Source organism: Equus quagga, chromosome 2 (genome assembly GCF_021613505.1).
Source record: "Equus quagga isolate Etosha38 chromosome 2, UCLA_HA_Equagga_1.0, whole genome shotgun sequence".
Classification (NCBI taxonomy): Eukaryota; Metazoa; Chordata; class Mammalia; order Perissodactyla; family Equidae; genus Equus; species Equus quagga.
Genome location: NC_060268.1, coordinates 140,863,746 through 140,884,678, shown reverse-complemented (window position 1 = coordinate 140,884,678; position 20,933 = coordinate 140,863,746). Strand labels below are relative to the sequence as shown.

Here is a 20,933-nt window from a genome sequence, read left to right as displayed (position 1 = left end):
TCATTGGATAAATATTAATTTAACAAATATTTGTTTATTTTAAGTTGTACTAGAAATAGAGAGATTCTTCTTTATTCTTACACTTTCCCAATGAGTTGCTATTCCTCCCCGTTGTATACATTACTTAGTTAGTCATATTTTTTAAAAAAATAAACCAAGCTATAAAAATATACTTAAATTGAGATGAAAATATTTAATTATTACTTTCTACATCAATTATATTGTGTCTCTTATATATGTATTTATATGTTTATTAAGAGAGATTTTTTGGGTCATCAATATTGAAGGAAGAGCTATCCTTTTAGAAAGAAATCAATCTTTAAAATTTTATTACTATGGCAGTAGATTCTTTTTCTACAAAATTTCTAAATTATAATAAAATCACTCTAATACTAACACTAAAAGAAGTTTACAAAAATTGTTTTCTTAAAGTTCATACCAAACTGAAACTAGGCTGTGGTTTGATTTGCAAATAATAAAAAAATGACTTGTTGATGCTACACTCTGATCAACCAAATGTAGTGGTCTTTATTTAGGACCAGAGAAATGTTGGGAGGTCCTTAGTTAGCTCCTTGTCTTCAGACACTACCACTACTAAACTATAGCATTCAGATAAATTTTTAAAAGATATTAGCAAAGAAAATTCATAGCCATTGTAAGAAACCCATTGTAGCATTTGCGGACTTGGGCAATTAGAAAGTATCTTCCTCACCAAAATACCTGCTAAAAACAAATCTCATTTTTTTCCTCGGCAGTGATGGAACACAGTGTCTCCTTTTCTACAGGACAATATAACTCTTCATAGTTTTGAAGACCAGTGTTTTACCCCTTAGCCTTGCTATATTAGGATAGATATTTCTAATTGTTTTCATATCATCCTAGGCATTGTTGTCTTGCTTTTATATCTTTTCTCCAGACCCTTTTAACTTACCATAGTTGTTTTGGAAATGTATTCAAACTGTGGATTCAAAAGAATAAAACAATATTGTTTTAGGTCACCATCAAAGAAAACAAATACTTTAGATATCCACTTAGTGGAATCTATTTAATTTTATTCTTTAGTTCACCTGGCTAGATTACAATGCCTCTCCTTAGCACAGGTTTTTTAATCTAATGAGGTAAAATGTATTTTGCCATTTCAGGCAATGTAAAATTTCAAAAGGAAACTATAAAATAGACTTTAATCCAACATTTTAGTGGAAAGTTAATAGGTAATCTCATAAAATGTATGTAATAGCACATAAAAAACTATTCGAACAATTTTGGATTTTGCTCTATATACTTAGCCATCATGAAGAGGCATTATCCAAGGAAAAAATTTCAGAAAGAATTAACCAAGACATAAACATTAATTTAATAGGAAGTGATGAAATTGTCTGCAAAGATTCTATCTAGGCAGGGGTGGCAAAGATGGAATTTTTCATCAGCTTGCCTCTTTGGGTCTTTCAAAGGGTAAATAAAATGTTTCTTCTTTAAAATTTTATGGAAACTGAGGACATGTGAGAAGCATACCACGCCAGCTTTTTTGAAGCTTCCTCATTTACCATGACAGCTATTTCTATAAATTCAGCCTACCTCATCAACTGAAGCAAGTGTTACTTCAGATAACTATGATTTAATTAAAAAGACTAATGACTTGCTGGTACACTAATCCTTCTTAAAGTTAACTTCCATTCACTAAAACCTCCTTTGATATTTTTCCTGAATTTTCAAAGTAGTGACACACTCTCCTTAAGAGGGATGTATTTTCCTGAAAAAAAATGTTTAAAATAGAACCATAATATCACCAGAAGTGTAATCAATCAATGGGTGCTGAAAACTTTGACTTGGCATCAGATAGACAATGGAAATTAACACAATTTAGAACAAATCCCAAAAGACTTTTTGTTTTGCCATTGGACAAAATTAAATTAATTTAGTTAGAAAAATGGCATCATGGAACTTCATGAAAATAAATTTATTTCATATATAGCATATTTTTAAGGAGAGAAATTTAAAAATTATATAAAATATTAGCAATTGATTCCTAACACATCAAATTATTTATTCCCTAACACTTTTCTTGCCCATATGTTTTAATATGGCATATGGCATATTAAATTTGATATTTAATATGAATAAATTTATATTAAATATCATCATATGTGAGATTCATTATATGTGGGACCCATTCATTCCTTTATTCATTCATATGTTCATTCATTTAACATGTTTACTAACTGGACACTGCTGAGTCCTGAGAGTATGAAAATGAACAAACTCACAGCCGAGGGGGGGAGACAGAGTTCATCCCTTATCCCTTCCTTCTTGATGTCCATCAACAATAATTCAGCCAGATTGGCCTGTTAAAATACCAGGTTCACTCCTGCTCAGCACTTTTCATTTGTTGTTCACTCTGCCTGCAACATTCCTGCATGGTGCATCCTTTCTAACACCCAAGTCTCAAATGACACCTCCTCTGCTTATACCTACCCATAGAGCACACTGAGTCAATCCTTATTTTATTTTCTTTATAGTATGTATCCTTATCTGAATTTATGCTACATATTTACTTGTTTAAGGGGCTTGCAGCCTATCTCTGTCCCTTGAATGTGAACTCCATTAGAGCAGATATTTTTTTGGCTTGCCATTACTTCAGAGGTCAATAATAATTTTTTAAGTGAATACTTAGAATATGATCAAAGCTTATGTATATGTGTATGCTGAATGCCAGCATACACAACTCTAGGGGGCATTCTTATATAGATGTGAATGGCTATGTGTGTAATGCCCCATAGTTGAAAATATGTATAATTGTATTCCTCTTTGCAGTAGCCATATGTACATTTTTTGAGAGCAGAAAGTCAAATTTACATCCGTGATTTTTGCTTGGGAAAGAGGCTTCATAAAAGAGACGATAATAGAACTCATGAAAATACAGCTCCCAAAATGTAGAAGATAGGAAGAGAAGAAATATTTTTTCAAAAAGATTCCTGAGTACAGTATTGGAGAAAAGAAACCGTCTAGCATCATGAAAATCCCTCCATTTTTTTCTAGACTGGCTAAATGTGAAGCACTATCTCTTCCCTACTTCCTGGCCTCTGTCTTTATATTCTATGTTACTTCCTTAATTATATTTAATACATTCTGTTGTTAAGCCAATTCTTTAAAATAACAACACAATCCTCTGGATTTTTCTAATACATAAATCCTTAGATAATCTATATTAATAGGATATAGATGATATTTTCTTATACTGACTACACTGCATAATGTGTTAAATCTGAGTCATATAATGGGTTAACCTATACTTGAACAAGATTGAGATTTCTGAGTAATAATTCTGGTAATTGCAAGAATCATAGCTACATAGGTAATTTTCTATATGGTTTAGAGGACTTTTAAGAATTTATTTATCACAAAATGTGGCAAAATTGTTGGCAAGTTTTCAATTTAAGACTCACCAGTATCTGTTCATAGCTCCTTATCCATAGCTACTCATATTCAACCCTCAAGATGATAGGCAGTGAGGAGAAAGACAGATATACTTCTATACTTATGGGCCTCATAAGTGGTCAGTTGGGGAGACAAAAGGTACACAGGTAAACACAATTATCTACTAACATTTCTGATAAATGCTATAAAGGAGAAGCATGGGTAGCACTAAATGAAGGTGCTAGAACTAGAGCACGGATCTTTGGATTTATAGCCAAGGTGACTTTCTACCTCACTGTGTAGGCACTTGCACATGAACTCTGTCTCCCCCACTCGGCTGTGAGTTTGTTCATTTATGATGTGCCTTAAAACTTATTTTGATTTATTGAGGCTGTAGCAATTGTGTTATATGTGGAGTCCATACTGGTATATCATTTGAGTATTAAAATGACAAATTAAAATTTAATTTATGTGTTAAGATTTTGGACATTCTATCTTAAACTCAACAGGGTAAAAGTAGATATGTATCATTATGAAGTGACATAAGTTAACGATGTCTATTTAAACAAAATACCTTGCTAATGTTTGGGAAGAACCTTATTAAAATACCTACATATTTATTTTGGGGGGAATTATAAAGACACTATTAGCACAGTGTTTTCATGAAAACTTTATTCTCAAATCTTACAATGGATGACATCAAATACACAAAGGGCACTAAAATTACTTCCTGAGTCCAGGCACTAGTTTATACTTGATGAGGATATAAACACTGTACCAAACCCGAGGCAAACTTAGACGTTTGCCATCACCCTGAAAGCAAGGATGAAGAGGAGGAAATATAAACTGACATCTCTACTGACATTGGCTAAGTGCTTTCATTCCTCCTTACACTCGAGTACCAGTCCAGGGAAATGGTCTTATCATTCTTATATGGAAGCAAGGTTTCAAGAAATTAAGTAACTGCTGTACAATACCATTGTTCCTAGTTAAACACAAACACCAACACCAGTGACATTAGTCAATAGCTGTGAGGGACTCTGCGGATGTTTGCCAACCCTAAGTGCCCTCAGGAAGGACATAATTTATGACATCTATTAATAAATGAATGAATTCATTAGTTTGTTCATATATTAGGCTTCTTTCCAAATACGAATTGAGGTAGGATGTGACTTATTTAAATACTGTGTGGTTTCCAAACTGAGAAAGGCTTGATTTTAACTTTGTAATGCCCTTTTATCTATTAAATTTGACATGTGGAAAACTCAAGAAATATTAGTATGAGACAAACTACTGGAATAGTCATTTATTCAGTACATATATAGTAATATGGTGATATAGTAATACTCTGAACCAGGCAATTTTTCTAGATGATGAGAACATGACAGACAAGATATCCTATCACAATGGTACTTACATGAGATTTTTTAAATCAAAAAGTAACATATTTCTATACGATAACAAGGCGAGTATAATTAATGTAGCAGAATAAATGTAAATTTATATCAAGAAAATAGAACCTTAAGATTTCAATTATTTTCTTTAGTACTCAGCGCATTTTTTTACTTTTGATTTCCATTCTTACAGTGAGTGTAAAACACAATATGTTTTGACTTAATGATGGTGAGAATGTAATTAATTGCTACAGAAGGTAATTGCAGATTTGTATGAAGGATGTTCTAAACTTGCAAACATAGGGAATTTCAATGAGATTATAATGGACCAAAATAATTAAGTCCTTAATATCAGGGGATATTTGGATTTAGTCATTTTTCTTAAATACATAATTATGAAGAAATTACTTACTCAGACCCCTATAACTTTCTTCATAATAATGGCAATCACATTATATCAGGGAATACTAAACCTATTATTATCATTACACACAAATATTAAGTAATTTGTTTTCAAGTACACAAAGATTTTTCTCCCTGATGTGATTTCCAAAATTCTTCCTCCCGACATCTTTGAAAGCAACTAATGGGATTTATTTTGTAACAGTGTCATTCACGAAATCTTCCAAATATGATTTAGCATTAAGGATTACTGCAAAGTCATTTGTAGTGTTCTTTGCAGTTATAATGATTTAGTCATTTTTTTTTAGTGGATCTAACTGCGTTCTAAGTTATCCTTAAAAGAGACTAGGAATAACGGCAGGTCAAAATCTCCATGCAACCACTGAGAAGTTCATGTGCTTTTCTTTCTTCCTCTCCGCCTCTCCTCTTTTTAACAACTGGAGTGACTACTATGTTGTGACACTACAGTGAGTCAAAACTCTTATAGGCAAGGTCCTTATGCCAGACGACACTGACTTAATATAATGCCTGCGTATAGTTCAGTTTCTACAGATATGGTATTAACATAACTATACATATCCTAAGAAATGTTTGCTTTAAGATTATTTACCACTAAGTCTTTTGGGAAATATGTTTTTCAAAGGTAAACGCAACTCAATCCCCTAAAGACATCACATAACAAATAACACATTCCTTGTAAAATTTCTTCACTTAGTTACATTTTTTAAATTTATGAAGCTAACAGTTGGCACACATTCAGCTTCCCTCACAAAAACCAGTTCACAAAACCAAAAGAACTCAAAAGTGGGATGAACCTGAATGAGAGCTACTCCTTAGTGATACTGCCCCCTCTGCCCTAAAGCCTCCCATTTTTCTTAGGATGAAACAAGAAATCTTGACACTATCTTCAGGGCCTACCAGACTCCAAAGGATCTGGCTCAGATTTACCTCTCTAGTCTCCTAGCAAAATTGCATCCTTTTGGCTGTTAAAACTTTGTTTTCTTCCTCCCACTTGAGAGCATAATTCTGCCATGCCTCTTTGCCTCAGTCGCGTCTCCTTGTCTCTCAGACCTCAGCTCGTTTTGAGTCGCTTCCTCCAGAACCTTTCTTGACTCTCCAGACAAAATCAGGCTCCCTCTTGTCTGCTTTTACAGCACCTTAAAGATTTATTTTCAAGAGCTTTGCACAGTTTGCCATTTCTATTTACTTGATTGAATTTGGATCAATATCTATCTCCTTAAGTTTGAAATTCTAAGGCTAGGAAGTGTGACAATTTTAATTCTTAATACTTAACTCAGTACTCTTAAATAATATTGGATGCAGACACATAATAAATATTGAGGGATTTTTATTTCGTTTGGAGCACAGGGACAGAGATTTGTGTTAAATATTATTCCTAGTTTATGGAACATTGTGATCAATGGATCTGGTGAGTATAGTTACTTCTCATTTCTTTATCTCCTTTCATCCTCACACCTGGCTCCTACCTCCTTTGTCCGTCAAAGGCAACCATTTTAATACATTTAAAGAATATTTTTAACTAGACTGTTGTACATTGTATTATTGTTCAGCAAATACTCCTTTTTCCTCTATTTTTTGCCCCATTGATTTTGGGCTTGGCCATGTGACTTGCTTTGGTCAGGTCAACAGAATGTGAGAGACTGTGACACACAACCAAAAGTCTTACATGTGATGGTGTGGTTAGCAAGTTCTCTTGTGATCCTGTCTTTCAGTGTGAAGAACAGGTCTGCTTAGTCGTGGATCCCTGAAGAAGGAGACATGTGCAGTAGACATGAGCCCAACCTTCCGCCTGAAACCAAGGCCAGCCAACCTCTAGCTGCCTCAAAGACCCACGAACTAAAATATAAACCTTTGTTAGAATGAACTGGTGATATTTTGGTATTGTTTACTATGTAGCACTTTGGTAGGAAAATTTAATTGATGCTATTGGGTGCATTTTTGCTTTTTGTGTTTTTTTAAACTTTATGTAATGGTATTATTTTCTTTTATTATTTTCATTGAGTATTAGGTTCTTACATTTCATTCTCATTGCTATTTGTTCATAAAATCCTTCTGTGCTAGAAGTTCACAGGACACTTCTCACTTCCCACTTCTAGTATATAATCAAAACAATTGAAATTAGAATCTTGAAGAGACATTTGCGCTTTCAGGTTCTTTGAAGCATTACTCACAATAGCCAAGATGAGGAAATAACCTAAATGTCCATCAGTGGATAAAGAAAATGTGGTATATACATACAATGGAATATTATCCAGGCTTAAAAAAGGATAAAATCTTGCCATTTGCAACAACATGGATGAACCTTGAGGATATTATGCTAAGTGAAATAAGTCAGTCACAGAAGGACAAATACTGCATGATTCCACTTATATGAGGTGTCTAAAACAGTCAAACTCATAGATGCAGAAAATAGAATTGTGGTCGCTTGGGGAAGGGGGAAATGGAGAGTTGCTGTTCAAGGGGTATAACATTTCAGTTATGTTATTTTGTTCTCATTTTACAAATGTAAGAACTGAGAGACAAAGCAATTAAGTGAATTGCCCAAGGCCACAGGGCTAGTCAGTAGGAGGTTTAGAAGTTGAAACCAGCCAATTTCACTCTAGAGCTCTTACGCTTGAAGCCAATTAAAACTTTCTTGGGTTGATGAACTATGTGAGTTTGCAGATTGAAAGGGGCCATCATACATCAGACATAATTAATACTGAGAAAAACTCTAAATATATATTAGTGACAACATTTCATTTTAAGAATCAAAAAACAAAAACATCCCCTAAAAATTGAGAAAATTAATATAGCCTCATGCTTGTACAATGTTAAATACCAGAATAGTGGAAAAGCATATGTGTAGTTTTAAAGGGCAAAGTTTGAACCCAAGACTCTAATAGTCTGCCAAGCTGTATGTTACATGTATAAGCAAAAGAAAATTTCATGTGTATAAGAACTCACAAGGTAGATATCCTTCTAAAAATATTTAAGACATATGAATAAACCAAGGGACACAACAAAATGAAGAACTTAAAAATGGATGGATCGGATGTGAAAGGAACGACATAAATCATGTATAGGCTTCAATACAGACATAAGTATAAGTAGTTGTAAACAAGTCCAGGAAATATAATTAAAATGGTACAAAAAATTTTTATAGGAAGTGCACATAAGTAACTCTTCAAAGAAAATGCAATAAAAATAAACTAATAGGGTCAAAAACAAAACATTGACCTATATATAAAAGTAATAGCCCAAAATAACTCAGACATATGGAAAATAAAAGGTTAAGCAAGCTGCCGGAGAGCAGAGGCCAATTTACCATGAAGGATACCCATGAGTTTCTAGTCAACAGAACTACAGTATTTAGCTGGATTTCATTCTCCTTGCCCTGTCTGTAAAAAAAAATCCTTTACCATTTAATTTCCTTCCCTTCACTGAACATGTCTTCTTTCCAGTTGAACCACGTCACAAGCAGATTTTTCTTCTACGCTCTCGGTCTTTCCTTTCTCTGGCTCTTTCCACTCTTCAGCTCCTGGCTCATCCTCAAAAGGGCATAACCTGAGGACTTATTTCCAAGCTTTTCTTTTACCTGATTATGATTTCTCCCTTGGAGAATGTATATACTTACATAGTTTCAACTTCTATTCATGTGGCTCCTACTCCATGTTTTTTTCCTGAGCCCTCACTCCCGTATTTTCTGCCTGATCCATCCCTGGCCCTCTCAATGTAGCCAAAGGATCCTGGCATTAGATCAAAGCTGCTTAGGCAACCCCGTATCAGCCTCAAGTCTTCCTCATGGCATTGTTGACCTTGCAAAGGAATCTTGGCCCCATCCTGCCATCTACCTTGAGCCTCCTCTCAGACTAGTTGTTATGTACACCTTAGTTCGATGAACCTATAACTCTGGGCAAGGGATAAACTTCCTGCCAGCCCTGGCACTGTAGTTCCTGGAATGATCTAGTGAGCATTACTCCTTCACTAGCTACGTTCTGACTTAGTTCACTCAGCCTCCATGTCTGGGGGAGGGAATCAGCCAACTATCATTCTGAAGGTGATCGCACTTAGATGTTTTAGAATCATTTAAAGTTTAATTTGATCTTATTATTTTCTCCTTAAAACAGCGTTCTTTTCTGTCTACCTTATTTCTATCAACTAATATCATGAATATGCTTATCACTCCAGTTAGAAACTCTTGATTCACTTTTGATTGTGCTTTTATTATGTTATCTTCAACCTCTTGCCCAATCACTTTTAATTCTTCCACTTCAATGGCTTTTAAGTATTTCTATTTTCTCCATTTCCGTTGTCCACTTTGTTTTGTTCATACTTAAATTAAAGCAATAGCTGCTAACTACTCTCCTGGCTTTCGGTTATTATCTCTTCCAATGAATATTGTACATCACAGCAAGTTAATTGTCCTAATATGTAGCTTTGATGTTGTCACTGCCTATTTGTAAGTCCTTAGTAAGCTTCCATTTTCTTAATTGAAAATTAAGATTAATTCTAATTAAATTTCTCCCATTATATAATAAAATGGAGTTCATAAAACCATATTTGCCACATTTCCTATCTACAAATGAGTTTCCAAATACAGTCCTAATGTATTCTTTTAAATAGCTAACATTTATTGAATCAGACAGAGTTCAAATCATATTACACAAATTCATGAACATATGATGAAGGCTCTTGACTTGTAATTTTTGGATACATTTCTCTGCCAGTTTTTTCTATTCTCACTTAAGTCAATCCTCTAACACTTTTTAAAGTTGGATTCCTGACCAGAACAGGCTCAGACCACACAAGAACACATTTATTTCTCCATTCTCTGAATAACTACAGCATTTCTTGGCATCTTTCATATGCACTATTGTGGCTTTTTCTCTGTCTTTATCTTGTCATATTCTTATCTGTTAAGTCTACAATATACATTTTCATATTGATTTATTCATCCAATAAGCATTATGAAATGTCTATGTTGTGCCAGGCACATGTTTGAATGTAGGTCTACTGCCTAAGTATTGTCACCATTCAAGAATATGGAAGAACTGTGACGTGGATAACAACAAGACTAAGAGTTACAGTGGCCTGGCCTTGAGGGTGTTGAGGCCAAGAATCCAGATCATGAGAAGCCAAGATATTCATTCAGAGGGTCTCTTCCCTTTTTCTCTGGCAAGAAATTCAAAATAAAGCACACCATTTAAGCCATAAGGGAGGCCTATGGGTGAGCCCCAGAGTCTGTTACATTTCTCTCAATTATATAAATATTATATACATACATATATATATATATATATATATATATACATATACATATCCTGTTATATTTTACTCAATTCCCTTGGAAATCACTGTTGTTGAAGTGTCTTGGGATCCTAATCCTATGAGGTTTATGGTCAAAAAAAAAATGGTGTAAGTCATTGATGTATCGCTGGGTGAACACTTTTGTAAAAGCTAAAAAGCTCCTAAATTTTATAGACATTTCCATTTACAATGAAAAAAAATGTCCCCTTTCACCCTGGTAAGCATGGCAGTTTCTTAATTAGAAGAGCAACACTTCTATCTGAAACAGTTAAAGCTAATATTGATCTCAAGTAATGTTAACAATATAATGCTCTTGAAAAGAATCTATAAACCACAAAAAAGAAAGAGACACAGATTCTTAAACACTTAGATAAGCTTTTTCTAGACATTAATCATGTATAAACTTCCTCATAAAACCTTCCCTTTTGTACTCATTTACACTTTCAAATCTAATTATAGCCCATTGTCATTTTAAAGATCAAATCCCAACTGTTTCATGGTGTGCTTTCTTTCTAATTAAGTATTTGAGACCAAAGGGACTCAGGCTGCAGCTACATCATCTCAATTTTCACAAGCTGACATGCATCAGGAAAATACTTCTTGATTATTTCCCTAACAGCTTTGATGTGAAGGAAAAAAAAAACCCACTGAGCTGGGTACATTGCCCCCACACGCTCTGGGGTCAGCAAATGTGGCTAGTAGGCACGGATGTTTAAAACCAGATTTTCTGCTACACTGCTAGCAATAACCTAAATCAATATAGCATAACAACACAAGCCGGTATGTGGTGAGTGATGAAAAATAGCTGTGTAGATGGAAAATGATACAGAACAGCCATGTTATCTGGAGATAAAAATATAATCTTATAACACACCTGGGCCGGAAGTTTTAACGCTTGCACACAAAGCAAGCAAGCAAGAAACCATGGATAAAAGCAATTTTTGCTTTAACTCTACTGTCATGCCCTCTGCTAATAGGTTGCAACAGAATGACTATTTGGAGGGTTAAGCATTCTGAGAAGATTGCCATAATTGCCTGGCCTTATTTGGTGATGTCATGACATTTATAATAAAACATAAGGTATGCATCACACAAAAGGAGAACTGATCCTGTTTTTTTTTTTTTGCTTTCTAGAGCTCAACAAAAGTGCCCTTGACTGATTGAGAAGGGTTTTAAAGTTACCTGTGAAAACACTTTAAAAATAACTCCTCAGGCAGCTTGTCTGAACTCTGAAATGTTAGCATAGCTCTCAATATCCCAACAGAGGGGGAAAAAAAAAAACCCTCACACCTGCACTTATTGTCCTCTTTAAAAAATAAATTCTGAAAAAAGTGTAGTGCGAATGCTCACTGATTTTTAAAGCCAATTACTATGGAGAACTTACGGGATCTTTTTTATGGAGCATATCAAACCCTAAAGCAAAAGTATTCAATGTCTAAATAATTCTGACTATTACATGCAAATAAGAAAGTTTGTCAAAATTTCTATTACTAAGTATGTTCCAATTACTGATTTACTTTAAATGAGAAGCCTATAAATTCCTAAAACGCATTCAATACAAAGAATGATACAACAATGAGAAGGTAAGCCTTCAGGGGTCCCTCATATTTCACATTCTTGGAAATGAGCAAACTGTGAACTCCATTTATTTATTTATTTCTCTCAATTGTTCTAATGTCCACATGCTCACAAAGGATATCATTCTGTCAGACATTTACCCTATCCACAAAGAGAACTCTTGTATCATGGGGTTTGGCCTGCAGTTTTAGAAAGAATAAAAATATGCAAATAGAAATCACACTTGCAGTTTTGTTTTGTGAAAGTCTGGAGTGAGAAGTCTCTGGTGAGCAGAGAGAAAAGGTTAGCAATTTTTCATATCCAAAATGATCAGTCATTCACTATTCACATCTCCGGCGAACTACATAATGTCAATGATGTCACAAAAGCAAGGCAGAGAATAAAAGTCTTAACAGATTTAATTCAGTGGGAAAAAAAATGCCTAGAAGAATTTTTTCGTCTCCCTCTAGAGCACTTTAGTTTTGCACATCATACATTTTATAATTCTTAATTTATATTCAGTAACGATGCTCTCTCTGGCTTTAAGACCTTACCCAGTTTCTCCATCTGATGCTTCAAAGGATTTTGTTGTTGCTATTTTCTAGTTTAAAAATGAGTGGTTCTCACTTCATTCAAAAGAAACATGACGCCTTGAAGAAGATGTGGCCAACTTCTCGTGGTGGAAATTATTATTTCTGAATAGTAACAATACCTGCTTTATGAGGGTACAGAAGCGGTGCTAAGCATTATATACCCATACCCCAATTCATTCTCACAGCCTTCAAATGGCCAAACTTAGGCTTGGAGATATTGTGAAATTTTCCCAGAGTTACAAATAACTAAATTTCTGAAGATCTGGCACATTTTGTCAATCTTGAAGAGCAGAGAAATAACCATTAATTTACTCATTTATTCAATTATTCAACAAATGCTCCCTAACAGACTACTAAGTACCAACCATAGAGTTAGATGTGGGAATATAAACTGGAACAAGTTTGATTCCTGTCCTTAAGGACTTTACCTTCTAGTTTGGAAGAGAAACCATGAAATAAACATGGTGTTACCACAGATACTTACAGGCCCAAGAAGTGGAACTGACACAGGAGCCCTGACGGACATGAAATTGAAACTATCTTCTTCTAATTAACAAATGTTTATACTAATAACAGAGTAGAAAACATGAGGTAAGCCCCACCAAAAAATACTTATTTTGTATTTACGGCACCAACATAAAATAATAAAAGTAAAAATCAATCATAATATTTTTGAAAATTGGGTAATATAATATTTATCTTCTGAAAATTTTCATGGAATTGAGCTTTTCATTTTGGATTGGTGTAGGTACAGCCAAATTGTGATGATGCTAATTTAAGGGATCCTATTTGCTGTAATAGTTGGAAACCTCAATGCTGAATATTAGTTATACCAAAAAATAACTAGTGATTCAAGAATCAAAACTGAATCTGATAAAATATATATTCAGTAACTGAAATAAGCATCTTCATGTTTGCCATTGAATGACTGGCATCCACCTTTCATCTACTGAAAACTCTGCATTAGATATTAAATGTTAAAAACTGCTACTGGGAATGCAAGCCTAAGCACTTCTTCCAAAGAAATTTGGAATTTGAGCCTGGTAAATTTCCATAAAAGAGCTTCAGGGTGTAAAATCAGGGCCTTCTCTCCAGATAAACACTCTACAGAAGTAATTTAACTTCTTTATAGAACAGACAACAGACAAAGACAACTTCTCTCACATTGGTGGAGTGATCTGAACGTCAAACCAAATACCAAGGTCACAGGTGCAAAAAGGTGAAGCACGGATTTTGCCATCCATGCTAAGACTTTGATTTCTGTCCCATATAGTTGAAGAGTAGGCCTATTTTTAGTCTCTCATCATTAATGCCATTACACTTAACACTATCTTAAATTCTGCGCTAATGAAAATTTCTCAGAAATATGAGTGTTTTAAGATGCTGGGTTTGCTTAAGCTCATTTAGTACAGTGTGTTATCATTTCTATGCACAGTTCTCTTTTTCCTATAAGATTGTCAGTTTCTGTAGAGCAAAATCTAGTTAACACAATGATCAGCATGGAGCTGGTGCTCAAAATGTATGGCCTGAATAGAACTGAATACGTATCCCTAATTTCAAAGTATTTTGTACCTTTCATAGTTTACTTAAAAAGCAGACAAGCTACCAATTTCACATTCGCCGTCTCTATTGGTGTGTTCAAGGCTATGAGATTTTGCCTATCACATTTCCCAAGATGCAATAAATCAGTTTCAAAGACATTTTAACACACTCAAGAAAAGAAGCTTCTGAGGGAAAGGTCATTGCTTTCATGTTAACATTATTATTTTTCAAGACCGTATAGTCACAAAAGACTTTCTATGGCTTGTCATAATTGAGACTGAAAAATTTTATGACTGCCATTCACCTTTTATTAAATAAATAGCATTACATAAATACAATTATATTAGCAATACAAAATAGAACTTCTAAATCACTTATAAAACTCAGGTCTTTTTCTATTCTCTCACTTTCCTAAAATGGTTTATTTAATACTTTTTTTTTTTTTTTAAAGATTTCATTTTTCTCCTTTTTCTCCCCAAAGCCCCCCGGTACATAGTTGTATATTTCGTTGTGGGTCCTTCTAGTTGTGGCATGTGGGACGCTGCCTCAGCGTGGTCTGATGAGCAGTGCCATGTCCGCACCCAGGATTCGAACCAACGAAACACTGGGCCGCCTGCAGCAGAGCACGCGAACTCAACCACTCGGCCACGGGGCCAGCCCCAGTTTATTTAATACTTTTACTATTTTTCTAGAATATATCAGCCACTGACTTAGAGTGTGAGCTCGCTCAAAGTAAAAGTTTAAATCTTCATCATTTGACTATCATGAGAATAAATAACTAATATTTATAAAGCACTCAAGTTATTTACAGAAGGCATTTTTATATAAATACTATTACTTCTACATGCTATTTTTAATACTTTAAGATAACAACATTAAGAAAAATTTACTCACTTCTGCTATAACAATGTTTCCAGTGAAAATCCTCTAACTTGAAAGTCAATTTGGGATATCTCAAAAGAGGTAAAATTCTGAATAATAAAGGAATCTATTAAATACGTCCTTAAAGCAATATTAAGATTTTAGTTTACTAAAATTAATACATTCAATACATTCAATATAAGCATTGTCATATGTTGACTTAGAATTTGTTAACAAAATAGCCATATATGAATAAAATGGAAAACACATAAAGGTAAAATCTATTTCTTTTTTTTTTTTCAAGATTGGCACCTGAGCTAACAACTGTTGCCAATCTTTTTTTTTCTGCTTTATCTCCCCCAAATCCCCCTTAGTACATAGTTGTATATCTTAGTTGCAGGTCCTTCTAGTTGTGGCATGTGGGACGCCACCTCAGTGTGGTTTGATGAGTGGTGCCATGTTCATGCCCAGGATCCAAACTGGCAAAACCCTGGGACACCGCAGTGGAGCACGTGAACTTAACTACCCGGCCACAGGGCTGGCCCCCTAAAATCTATTTCGATTAAACTAAGCTTACACTGTTCTATAAAGAACGCAAATTATACTGATACCAAATGGAGACAATACCTTCTATGCAGATTTATCATTAGTGCTGGATAAATTGGTGAATAGTTAATTCTGAATTCTAGTATAACTAAAAGCAAATCCCTAATTGTCTAAGTTCAATAATCATCTGAAATACTGTCCCTACCTGGGGATACAACAGGCAAGAGTACACAAAATGCATCGAGTGAATCGAGTGAAACTCCCAGACTGTGTCGTCTTAGGAACTGGGTCATTTATGAGTGTCAAAGGTTTTCCTCACCACAGTTCAGAGTATTAATCAATGTCTTCTACTTACAGGAGGGTCTGCATCCTCAGCATAAACGGTTGTGATAGGTGTACCCTTGACAGCATCTGGAGCCACCATCCCTTTGTAGATTCGTTTACTAAATACTGGAGGATAATCATTCATATCCTGTAAAACACAATTAAGAGTTTAGTGCTTCACTTGAAACTGGGTTAACCACACAGTTACTAGAACAGCTCCATCTCTTCATATCACACAACCCATTTGCCACTGTCAGACTTCCGTCCTCTCAATTCCATTACTCTCACGTTAGAATGGCACCCAAGAGGAGATTTTGAGTTCCTATAAAATATTAATGTGTGTGATCTCAGTTGAAGGCCATTCCACTTGAGCAAACAGTTTGTCACTCCCCTACCCCACCAGATACACCTTTTAGATACTAGAGTGATGCTTAAAATTCTCTGAAGATACTTCTAATGGTATGATACAGTTTTGAACTTTGAAAACAAGAAAGAATAAATTTTATAAAAAGTGCCATTCTATGAGACAGGCATAGAAGATGTCTTTTGTTGTTGTTGTTTTTAAAAAGCTTTTTAAAGTTTCTGTTGCAGCTGAAAATTCTTTATATACTTAGCAAATGATATGATTAGAACATTTCAAATGCAAACTGTGAAATATCCTTTGCTCCCATCTTACATTTTCACAAATGGAAAATGGTTTAAGGATGTTTTCCCTACAGCACAATAGTGTGCTAGGATTAGATGTTCTTACAGACAGAAAACAATGTTAATTTACTTAAGGATTTTTTCAAAATAATTTCTATACACCTTTTTAATTTTCACAAGGCAGTGATATAAGTGCATTGTTATTCATGTAGTGTCACTCATTAAACAAATATTTATCAAATTCCTCCCACTTTTATGACCCAATGCTACCCACTCAGGATACTGTGATGACTCAAGAAAAAGAAGTCCCTGACTTCATGTCACTTAACTGTCATTTGACAGATAAAGAGACCGATTCTGCAGATGGGTTAGTGACTTTGCCTAAATTAATCTACTTGTTTGGAAGAGCCAAACAAATAAATCTGATCACCTGAGAGTAAGACCATTTTTTTCTCAATCATTTTATCTTTTAAGAAGAAGAGTACATCATTTTTTTTCCTCAAAAATAATGCTCTTTAACATGGCTGATTCATATTTCTTTTGTTTTCAAGATTGGCACCTGAGCTAACAATTGTTGCCAATCTTTTTCTGTGGCTTTTTCTCCAGTACTGATTCATATTTCTTAAATTTACTTATTTTAAAATAACCATTACACCCTGCATTGTTTTGGGCCAAGTATATTTGAATCCAAGGCTAAATTTGGTGATTATCTTACTCTCCAAGTCATCTTTTTCTCACTTGCTATTAAAAACAAAAGAAGAAAATTATTCTGCATAGTCTTTGATAGTTGCTCTGATACAACAATTTTCCTGTACAATATGAATGGGAAACACACTAATTAACTGATTATAAAACCTCTTTTTGCAAAGAGGTCAGGATAATTATCTATTACAATCAAACAGAGCTCACTTTTATGTTCATAATACAGTTGACTTCTGAGTTGCGAACATGAAAAACCCTGCAGACTCTAATAAGAATTAGGAAGTGTTGAACTACGAGCAAAACTGAAAAATAAAAAGTATCATTTCTTCTGTCTTGATATATAGTATTCACAACCTCCTCTGTAAAAACAGAAGGCTTTCTTTATAAATTATGAGCTTTTGAATCTAAACAAGTAAATGAACCAAGGAAGCACTGGTTCTCTATAATGAGGGCAGCATTGCGTATTGATCTTGAGGTTCCAGACAGGGCGTAAATATATAAAACGCTTGCATGCACACTTCCTCTTGCTGTTTTCAAGAGTGCCAATTAATTTAACGAGTGAATCTCGTAACCAAAGGGGTAGAAATCCTCTTGTACCCTAAATTGTAACTTAGGTTAGGAAAGGAGCCCAATCGTCTCCTGTGTATGAGTTTCCAGTGTCATAAACTCACTATCTCAATATGTTCCTATAAATTTTCTTCTTCTTTTTTCCCCTCAACGGACATTTAAAACCTTAATGTTACAAGGTACTTTTGTTTTTTTTGCAGGGAAAGATTCTGCCTGAGCTAACATCTGTTGCCAATCTTCCTCTTTTCTCCCCCTCTCTAAAGCCCCTGGTGAGTGGCTATACACCTTAGTTGTAAGTCCTTCTAGTTCTTCTATGTGAGCCACTGTCACAGCATGGCAACTGACAGACAGGTGGTGTGGTTCCGTGACCAGAAAACGAACACAGGCCACCAAAGCAGTAAGAGTGATGAACTTTGACCACTAGACCTTCAGGGCTGGCTCACAGGGTACTTTTTGCATAATCTGATTCTTCAGGAAAAAAATGCGTGACTTTCCAGTGATCTCAATACAGCTGTTAACAGTGCTGAGTACAGTGACCTTTTCTTGCTGGAAACTATTCACTGGATTCACCTTCTAATTGAATGCACAATGGACGTTTTTATCATCTAGCCTCACAAACTGATTAGATACAAACCTAAGGCTGTAAATAACTGAAGACTATCAAGAGATTGGTATCATCCCCTTTAGTTTGCTTGCCATTGACAGGATGAAGAATAAATCAATACACTTATTGCAGCAGTATTTCTTTTTATGATACAATGTACATATTTTGGGATTAGAATCCTTTACTGTGGCTAAAATATGCAGCCAGTGCATATAGTTCTTGCACAATGCATTATTTCAAATGGGAAAATTTATTGAAATGCAATGCCAACGAGCATAATCAATAGTTCGTTATATTTATGCTCCGGGGATGTCTGAAGAAAAACATACATAAATTTGCTTCTGTACGAACGCTCTATTATGCAGCAAATTAAGGATAAGCGCCACGGTGCCATTATTCCACTAGAGGGCAGTATTGGCAAAAAGAAATTTCCTTTTCTGTCCTCTTGTTAACAACTTTATCAAGACCCATAATAGTTTGCTTTCTGCGGTTATAATTTTTGTTGGTCGGAACAAAAATTACTTTTCATGTTTCTAAAGAGTATTCTGAATGTTACCATGGTTCTTAACCATGCTTTTCTCAGGAAAAAAAATGGTGTACCAGTAAACTTGGAATTTGTTTCCATGTACCATGAAAATAAAAGCACACCTGAAGGTACAGTTAGCTAGGAGGAAGAAAATGAGTTTCATTTATTTGTTTTCTAAATTAAAGTGTAAAATAATCACAGAAACCATTTCTACTTTGCAGACCACAGATTTAAAACCTTTTTTAATGAGCATACTAGGAAAACAGGAACGCGCTGACGAGATTACAAATTAATAGCAAGTTCTCCATAAAACGTAAAGGGAAAGAGATAATGAAAATTTTGATTTTCTGGAATCATGGGTAAAAACTTTTCTGGATAAGAGGCTTTTTTTGTGATAAAAGAGAACTAACTTGTTATACTCTGATCATCTGTGAAAAAATAATGAAAATGTACAGAATGCTGGCCCTGGTCTTAAACAGTCACACGTGCTCCATGGGGAGACACAGACGTGGGTGCCAGTGAGTGGAATGACTTCCGTTACGACTAGAGTACAGTCTCTAGCGTTAGCACTGTCCACGAAGAACTGTTTCGCTGCCCTGTGCTCCAAAATCTCTTGAGGTTTATGGAGCTGATATCTCGTCTTCCTGGCAGAGTACCCAGTTGATTTCTCCCCTGCCTGTTACCAGTTCTGTTTTCCATTACCAGACACCCAGTTGCTGTTTCTTGTATAATCCGCCTGTTTAGTCCCTCTCAGTTTCTCTGCTTGTCGCTTTTTCTTTTCTAAATTCTCTCCCTTGTCTTGCGGTTTTGCACATAGGATCAAAAAGGCCCCATCCCTAACCAAACAAATCTTTCTTTGTCTATTTTGCATGAGGCTGTCAATTAAACATCTCATTTTTTTCTGGATCAAAACCTATACTAGAAGCTTCCTTCTTAGCTGCCTAAATTTGTTTTTATTTTGTTTGAGTTTTATTTCTGAGCTGGGATTCTTGGGAGCAAGTATATCCCTGACGTAGAGGTGATCAAAGTCACACTTTGCCACAAGTAGCAAAATGTACACCACGGCTCCAGCATCACAAATATCGATGGAGCTCCTGCTGTGCATTAGGCTGTCCTTTAGATGCTGGGGGTATGCTTACCACCAAGAAAGGCAGAGTGCCTGCTGGTATTGAGCTTACAGCTTAGTGTGGAAAGCAAAAATTAAACAAATAATATTGAGTGTGATGGATGTTATGAAAGAGGAAGTACAAGGATATGACAACAGCATATAGCGAGGAGTTTAACTAAATTTAACATAAGATGCATCTCTGTTATCTGAGAAACTGCCCCATCACTCATGCACTCTGGCAGGTAAAACAGTCCCTCAAGATTGATGGCTGTGTTGTAGGAGGATGACACTGCACAATGTTGACAAACCCAGTGATTTAATACATCATTCCATTCCTATCCGGTCTTCCTGTTTGGGAATGGTAATGTGGGGAGAAAGGAGCTGATAAGTTTTTGGAATTTTTCCTGAGTCTTGACACTGTAGTCAATTGGGAGAATATGTGCATATTCTGAGCTAGAATCTTTGCGCAGATTCTGTCTAACCATATCACCCTATTTCAGACTTTCTTACACTTGCATAATAATTATATTTGTGTATGCATGTGTGTGCATATGGTTTATTTTTACTGTATGTCAGGCATTATTCTAAGTGTGTTAAATTTAGACAAATTAGTTTGTCTAAAATATGTTAGCTATTATTATTACTATTATTTTAAATATAAGGAAACTGAAACTTAGAGAGATTAAGTTGCTCATGGATATCCAGCTAATAAAGGATAAAGCTATGATTTAATTCTGGTAGGTCAGATCCCGAAGGAATCATTCTGATATTTACAGGTGAGGAGAAATGGAACTGGTAAAGTCATCAAAAGATTATGTATAAGATGGCTTGAATAGGA

The 20,933-nt window shown here is 34.9% G+C and overlaps 1 protein-coding gene across 1 annotated transcript in view; it reads right to left on the bottom strand.

Moving 5' to 3' along the window:
- Window positions 1-20,933, bottom strand: part of PCDH15 (protocadherin related 15) — an 874,042-nt gene that overhangs the window by 150,229 nt on the left and 702,880 nt on the right. Inside the window, exon 23 of the mRNA XM_046654051.1 lies at window positions 15,975-16,091. Coding sequence (XP_046510007.1) covers window positions 15,975-16,091 — 117 coding nt within the window. The remainder of the gene's footprint in view (window positions 1-15,974; window positions 16,092-20,933) is intronic.